Source organism: Babylonia areolata, chromosome 13 (assembly GCF_041734735.1).
Source record: "Babylonia areolata isolate BAREFJ2019XMU chromosome 13, ASM4173473v1, whole genome shotgun sequence".
Lineage (NCBI taxonomy): Eukaryota > Metazoa > Mollusca > Gastropoda > Neogastropoda > Buccinidae > Babylonia > Babylonia areolata.
Window position 1 is genome coordinate 25,992,767 of NC_134888.1, and position 8,651 is coordinate 26,001,417.

At 40.6% G+C, this 8,651-nt stretch overlaps 1 protein-coding gene across 1 annotated transcript in view; it reads right to left on the reverse strand.

Annotated features, from left to right (window-relative positions):
- Window positions 1-8,651, reverse strand: part of LOC143289177 (WD repeat-containing protein 36-like) — a 32,387-nt gene that overhangs the window by 23,046 nt on the left and 690 nt on the right. The window contains exons 2-8 of the mRNA XM_076598103.1: window positions 8,253-8,409; window positions 7,602-7,629; window positions 6,495-6,595; window positions 5,353-5,470; window positions 3,543-3,730; window positions 1,830-1,962; window positions 156-331 (exon numbers count right to left, since the gene is read on the reverse strand). Of these exons, the coding sequence (XP_076454218.1) occupies window positions 156-331; window positions 1,830-1,962; window positions 3,543-3,730; window positions 5,353-5,470; window positions 6,495-6,595; window positions 7,602-7,629; window positions 8,253-8,393 (885 nt within the window). The 5' untranslated portion in view covers window positions 8,394-8,409. The remainder of the gene's footprint in view (window positions 1-155; window positions 332-1,829; window positions 1,963-3,542; window positions 3,731-5,352; window positions 5,471-6,494; window positions 6,596-7,601; window positions 7,630-8,252; window positions 8,410-8,651) is intronic.

The window sequence follows — 8,651 nt, forward strand, 5'->3', positions numbered from 1 at the left end:
AGCAGCAGGATATCATCATCATCATTTACAATGTCTTCTCTTGTCTATTTCTGACCCAAATTCAAGGCAGAAAAATCAAGCAGCTAACACATAACTGGGACACAAAGGGAGGGGTGGTGGGGGGTGGGGGGAAGACAGTCTCCTCATTTTCTTACTTTCAACGAATTGTCTCCAGACGACGTCACCATGATGGGTTCATTGGGCAGACACTGCATGCCACTGACGGCCTTCCCATGAGCCTCCAGCGTTTGACTCTTCAGTGACTTTGTCTCCAGGTCCCAGAATGCCATGTGGCCTGCAGCACTTCCTGTTACCATGGTGGGGGCTTTGTCTGCAAAACAAACCACAAAAACATCCACTGAAATCTGCGCTTGCGGTGTCCCCAGTGTTTCAACCGCCTTCCACTTTAATATTTGAAGCGAGTCCTGCTAAGGTCTTCTGTATTGGCAGATTCATGGGAGACTGTCGCTGGAGGGACGTGGTGGCAGTCTCCACCTCTAAGGGGACACTCGCTCAGTCTGGTTCTGTGGTGGCATTATGCTTCTTTTTTCAAATTTGTCGTCAGACACATCGGCAGTAGAGTCTCAGCAGCCGCATTCAGTGACATCACATCTAAGTCACATCCAACCTTCCTCACTGTTTTCTTCACACATATCAGAAATGGCCTATGTAGGTTTTCAAAATGTGGTGCCATTTAATGAATTAAAAATGGCCTTCTTTTCTTTAGAGAAAGTGAGAAGACAGAATCTGAACCTTTGGCAATGTAAATGTTGTCCTCTGTAGAAAAAAATTCTTTAAAAAAAATTATATATATATATATATCTATCTATCTATATATATATCTCTATCTATCTATACACACACACACACACACACACACACACACACACACAGACATACACACACACACACAACTGTATTTAAACATGCATTCAAGGCCTGGCTAAGTGCGTTGAGTTATGTTGATGGTCAGGCGTCTGCTTAGCGTACTGGATTTGTATGCCTTGTTAGGAAAATGAAACTGAAACTTATCAGTATTGTTATTATCAATATTATTGTTATTGTTGCTGTTGGCATTGTAATATAATTACTACTAATAATGGCCATGAAAGTAATAAAACTATGATCATTATTTTTATGATTTTTCTTGTTGGTAGTAGTAGTGGCAATAGTAGTGTTTTCTTTATCTGTTTTTTATTATGTATTTTTTATGCACACCTGTACACCTTTAGGTATAAAGAAATGTATGTATTTCCATATGAAAGTAGATTTGTTTGTGTTTGTAGGCAGGTATGTTTACTACATGTGGATATATATCACAAATGTGCATGCAAGCTGATATTCTTTTTGCATACAGCTATACGTTTGTACTTTTCAAACATGAACAGGTATTAATAAATCTGTTATTTGTTATAAAAAAAAAATTTAAAAAAAGCCACTCTGTTATCAACTGTTACATCTAACAGAAGAAAAACATTTTTTTAAAAATTCAAATGTCTCCACGACTTAGCCATTATTGTCGTCAGTAGGGGGCTTAGTATGTGGTGTCCTAAGTATCTTGAATCCGAACAGGTACCATTGAACACCACCGAAGTGACTCAGCAACAGTGCAGGGTCTCCTCTAGTGTGTGGCGTCCTGGCGACCTACCATTGATGGATTCCTGTGGACTGCAGGCACTGGGACTGCGACTGACAAACCTGTGTATGTCCATGTATAGGGGACTTCGAATGAGCAGCGTGGAAGCAATGCCACTGAAACTGTGCAGATGATGGGGCAGCACAAAAAAGAAAGAAAAGAAAGTGGCGTGTCTGCTCAGTGAACTACTGACCTGTGCGGAAAGAGATGGCAGTGACAGGGCCCCAGTCCTGTGTGAACTTCATGATGGTTTCATCATACTTGAAGTTGTGAACCAGGATGCGACCGTCGGCTAGACCCACTGCCAGCACATCCACTGCTGGAGCCTGGGAACACAGATGATGCTCACGTGACAATTAATCATACCACCACATAAAAGTGAAGCCAGAGATGCCAACCCCTGTCGAGTGTTTGTAGGAACAATCAGGAAATTTGGCAGGAACATTCTGAATTTGTAGAAACACTCAGACTCCAAGCCACATCAGCAAATGTACATTTCATCTACAAGGCATACAAACCATACAAACATGCAAGTGATTAACTCAGCATCATCTCGGGAGACCAAGGTTAGTGGTGACTGCCCTGGCATTGTGATCAGCAGGTCTAGAGCATCTGGGTAATGTTACGGCAGGAAAGCATGTGACCATGCTATGTAGTTGCAAATGAACTCGGAACAATTTTGATGTTGGCGTAATGTCAGAACAAACTGCGATTGAGTGTAACAAAGCACGGCAAAATCTTAACAGCTGGTATCTCTGTGAAGCTCACGTGATAATTACATCACACGACCACAAGTTCTATAACAACTAATAACCCAAAGGTGCTGCTCACATGACAATTACATCACACGACCACAAGTTCTATAACAGCTAATAGCCCAAAGGCGTTGCTCATGTGATAATCTGATTGCATCACACAAATACTTGTTCTGTGACAGATATGAACATAAAAACCTGAAAATATAAACAGTCTCTGCTTATGAATCTGTCCTACCTAAAAAAGTCTTACAATACAAAATAACATCTTTGTGATCTTGCGAATGAGCACGTCTGAAAGTATCAGGACTCTCATGGCTTATATTCTTTGCACAATTCTTGTGATAAGTATGGAAAGTTCCATGTCTGTATGTGCCAAATATTGCAGACCGATAGCAGGCGCTTTGGGCATTTTGACTCAGGTCATTTAAAGATGGTCTGAGGTGCCGTGGCCAGCAAAGGGTTAACAAACTTTTACAAGAAAAAAAATCAGTCAAATCGAATCATCTTTTTGTGAGTCCCTCTCTCAAACTGTGTGTCTAAGTGCACCTCTGTCTCTCTCCCTCCCCCCCCCTCTCTCTCTCTTGACCCCCTCTATCCTCTCTCTATTTCTCCCTCACTATCTCTTCCTGCGGCAGGTAGTACTGAGTTACATGGTACCAGTAGCAAGGACTATGCCCCTGACCTGACACACTGATGCCATGTGATGTGTATATATCTACTTTTTTCCTCTTTCTCTTTGTGTGTGTGTGTGTGTGCGTGTGTGTGTGTAGGCGCGTGTGCGCGCGCATGCGCATGTATGCTTGTCTGTATTTTCTTGTATTACCTAGACAAATTTACAGATTTTCTTTACAAGGACAGTACGAAAATAAGCCAAAATAAGCATTCATTCTTTTTCCCCTCAATAATAAAAAAAAAGAGTTTGGCTTAAACATATTCAATAACAAGCAACAAGACAAAATATAGCGTTCAATAAAGAAAAAGGAAAACCTGAGCAACAACAAGCCTGACCGCAATGGTGAAAATACGCACAATATTTCATGACGAAAAGGAAAGTTGAATAAAAAACAAGTTTCATTTTCGATTTCCCGATTTTGCTCTCCAGCCGAAGCAAACACTACTGACCGAAAGGAGGAGGACGGTGGACTGACCTGTTGGAGCGCAGTGACCTGCTGGTCCCAGCCAGCGAAGGTGTGCACCAGTTTGTTGCGCAGAACGTTCCACAGCTGCAGTGGGCCCTGTCGGCTGCCCAGCAACACCTTGTTCATGTACGTGCAGGGGTGAACGGCCGCCGTGATTTCAAAGCTGCTCACGTCAAACTCCACTGTCAGGTAAATACCTGCACAAAAAAACAACAACTTATATAGATATAGATATATATAGATATAGTTTATATATATATATATATATATATATATAGATATATATATATATAGATATATATATATATATATATAATCACGGTCACTCTCTGAAAAAGTGTTTTCCCATGCGATGGAAGAAAATGAAAAGTGTTATCGCATGAACATGATGTTAAAATGTGTGTGTGTGTGTGTTTTCCCTCAAAGCCTGACTGAGCGCAGTGGGTTACACTGATGGTCTGACATCTGCTTTGCAGATATGGAGTAACATATGGATTTGTATAAATGCAATAACACCTCCTTGAGCAACTTAACTGCTTGTGCATGCATGCGTGGATGCATAGGTGTGCGCCTGTGTGTGTGTGTGTGTGTGTGTGTGCGCAGGAGTTTATGCACTCCCAAAATAACCTGTGTACAACAGACACAACACAGAGCGCACACACAAGACAGTCATACTGTGCCTAGACCAAAGAAAACACCATCCACACTAAACACAAAAGACAGAGATGTAGTGCCCTCCCTACACATGAGACAACAATCACAGTACACACTCCAGAGATGTAGTGCCCTCCCTACACATGAGACAACAGTCACAGTACACACTCCAGAGATGTAGTGCCCTCCCTACACATGAGACAACAGTCACAGTACACACTTCAGACAGAGATGTAGTGCCCTCTCTACACATGAGACAACAGTCAGAGAACACACTCCAGAGACGTTGTGCCCTCCCTACACATGAGACAACAGTCACAGTACACACTCCAGACAGAGATGTAGTGCCCTCCCTACACATGAGACAAGTGACAGTACACACAAAAGACAGAGATGTAGTGCCCTCTCTACACATGAGACAACAGTCACAGAACACACTCCAGAGATGTAGTGCCCTCCCTACACATGAGACAACAGTCACGGTACACACTCCAGACAGAGATGTAGTGCCCTCCCTACACATGAGACAACACAGTACACGCTCCAGACAGAGATGTAGTGCCCTCCCTACACATGAGACAACACAGTACACACTCCAGACAGAGATGTAGTGCCCTCCCTACACATGAGACAACACAGTACACGCTCCAGACAGAGATGTAGTGCCCTCCCTACACATGAGACAACACAGTACACACTCCAGACAGAGATGTAGTGTCCTCCCTACACATGAGACAACAGTCACAGTACACACTCCAGAGATGTAGTGCCCTCCCTACACGTGAGACAACAGTCACAGTACACGCTCAAGACAGAGATGTCCACACTAGGTCACTGCAGCCTGTTGGAGCAAGTTGGCAGAATGGTTAAGACGCTCGCCTGCCAATACAGAGTCCATGAGGATGTGTGTTAAAATCCCATTCTTGGCCTTTCTCCCAAGTCTGACTGGAAAATGGAACTGAGCGTCTCATTGTTCTGATGAGATGATAAACTGAGGTCCCATGTACAGCAGGTACCTGGCACACTGGAAAAACAACCCATGTTACATAAATATATATAAGCATGCACTTAAGGCCCGACAAAGCACACTGGGTTATGCTACTGGTCAGGCAGATCTGAAAATTGAAAAACTGCAGCCTGTGGACACAGACAGCAGTGAGCTCACCTTCAGAGTGGACATCCCATACCAGCATCACACCCCCACTGTCCACGGAGATCAGGTGTCGACCAAACGGAAGCAACAACGTTACATTGTGCTTGTGACCCTGGTACATGTGGATAGCCTGCCCAACAAACACACCCACACACACAATCATTATACACATGCAAGCACAAAACAAGGTAATGTGCTTGAAGAGTAACACTTTATTGTGCTCCAGCTGCTTTCAATGCAAACAAAATACAATTTCAATCGGAACAACAGAAAAACAGGCTGCTGTAAAGAATGGAAATATTAGTGACTTTCATGATAATAATTATACAACAGACATAAGTCATTAAGCCCACTCCTTTTAATATTCCTTTTACCTTCTCTAAGAATAATAATGGTAAGAAAATCACAAAACCTGTGCTTTTCATAGTCTGCACATTTTCTGAAAAAACATTCATCCCGCTGTCAAAGTCCCCTTCACATGGGAAAGAATTACATTGCATACAACTTCAAATTTGGGTTACATCAAGAAGAAAGTGATTTTCTATACATTTTGTATGACATCTTACTACTTAGTCTGGAAGTCAAGGCAAATAAACATCCTGGAAACCAGCCACAATTAGGAGGAGTTTGTATTATATTCCATGTTTGGTGATACATATACTGTACCATGTCAAACTGAGGCAAGGGTGATTTACAGTAGACCACTGGAGAGTTCTGTGGCCATCTTGGATCTTGTGCATGTGCACAGATCTTTTACTTGAAATTGTGAGCAATGCCAAAGGCAACTGACATAGGTTAAAGCAGAAAACATTTCCTGTCATCCATTCCTTCAGGTGATAGCCTCCATTGCTATAATCAAATTCTGCACAATGAAGTGCCATCATGTGCACAACAACAACAACAACAAAAAAAGGAATAAAAGTTTTAAAGAATTAATAAAAAGAAGCAAAAATTTGGTAAAAAAAAAGAAAAGAAAAGAAACCTGCTGTTTCGCATGTTCTGCCTCTCTTTTGATTACCTTTTTTGCTCGCAATTTCATAAAGCTAATCAACTTCTAGAGCACAGATCATATCATGTGCCTCTGTAAGTAATGTAAGCACAAAAATCTTAAGTGGTCTATAAGCATAACAACCAAAGCAACAAAAAAATCCGACCTTTCTGCCTCTGTCGAAACAGCGAATGGTATTCTGACAGGCGGTAAAAATGTGGCGCTGACTCGTTGCCAGAACACTGATGCGGTCTGGGTGAATGTCACCTGAAAATACAACACTATGGTATCAGCTTATGATGTGCTTTTGGTTATGTGGAGGAAGGTGGCAGAATGGTTAAGATGCTCATCTGCCATTACAGAGAGTCTGTGAGGGTGTGGGTTTGAATCCCACTCTTGCCCTTTCTCCCAAGTTTGACTGAGCGTCTAGTCATTCGGATGAGATGATAAACCCGAGGTCTTGTGTGCAGCATACATCTGGCGAACTGAAAAAGGACCCATGACAATGAGAGTGTTGTCCTCTTGCAAAATTCTGTAGACGAAATCCATTCTGATAGGTATACAAATAAATATATATACATATATGTGTGTATGTATGTATGCGCTCAAGGCCTAAGCGCGTTGGGTTATGCTGCTGGTCAGGCATCTGCCCTGCAGTGGGGTGTATCATATATATGGATTTGTCTGAATGCAGTGACGCCTCCTTGAAAAACTGAAACTTTGGGCATTATCTCATTCCAACCTTAATCCTGGCAATTCCTGGGCATCAAATCCAACTGTGAACCTAATCAGTTGTTGTTGTTGTTGTTTCCTTTTCAACTAAATATCAACCATGGTGAAATGGACACGACTCGTCATGAATACCTGGCAACTTTACTGACAAAGTTTGAGCAGTTTTCAAATTTTAGATTTTTGTGTGTTTTTTTGTGCGTGCATATTATGTTCATGATTATCATTATTACACAATGAGCTACAAAAACTGAAATTGTGCTATGATAATTAACACAATTGATTCTTTTCCAGCCTAGAAGTAGAACAGTGTCTCTTGGTATTTTTCTAGATTGTTTTGTTTGTTTGTTTTTCATTAAGTGATTTCTATTTAGAACCATTGAGATATTTTGTTTAAAAAAAAAGAAAAAAAAGATGAATCATAAAAAAACCCACTTCATTTACTTCATAAAGAAACACAACTTGAGAAACCTTAAATTAAGTTAAAAGGCATTGCTAATAGTAATACTGTATTAGGATCTTAAAGAATGTAAGTTGTACTTACTGACACTGACGATTCCCAATTTTGAGCACTGGAAAAAGAAAAAGAAAAAAAAGAACATATAAAATTTACACTAACAATGTAACATCAGTTATTAAAAAAATCAAAACACAAACTACACACACACACACACAAACTCAGACAGTGACGTTCACACACAAACATGGATGCATCCATTAAAATAGATGTAATTATACATAACATGAACAAAAACCAATGTGCAGAAGGTCACACACAAACCTAATGCACACTTTTAGTTTTACACTGTCATGCGACAGTCTGTGAGACATTTCAAATATATGCATACATGTATACTAATTTTCTGATCATGCAAACACGCTGACACTTCTTTTAAATTAAAAAAAAAAAAACTAATGTAACTGTAAGGATCAAGCCAAAGAGACAAACAGTAAAACTGCTAAAAGAGAAGAGCAAAAGGCTGGAGAGAGAGGGGAAAGGGAGTTGCAAAAGCGGGGTGGAAGAGAAGACAGACAAAAAGATGCACTGTCTGAGACAGTGAAAATTCAAACTAAGAGAGTGAGGTAAAAGAAAGAATGAGTAAAAGACAAGTATACAATGAAAATAAAACCAAGATGCTCAATGACTTTATGAGAGATGAAACAGTTCAATGGTAAATGAGAAAGTGTTTCTTACATTGTAAACATGGAATGAGCCACCAACTGAAGTGACGACATAATTCTCCTTGTGTTTTCTGTGAAAGCGAGTTGCAAGAGGGACATCCGTGCTCACGTACCCCAGGGCACGGTAACCACTGAAAATTCTGCTGGCTGACATTTTTGTTTTCCTTTTTCTGAAAAAAAAGAAAAGAGTAAAGATCAATTAAACAATTGAGTCATTGATGACACAGGGGTCAGTGGAAAATTCACCTGCCCGACTAAGCATAATTTTTATACCTGGTCACATTTCAGAAACTTTCATGCATCTAAAACAAACACATATATATTCACACACACACACACACACACTTTTTAAACCACCGTTGTTGATTTTTAATTTTATATAGTTAGGCAAAAAAGTTAAAATCCGAGAGTT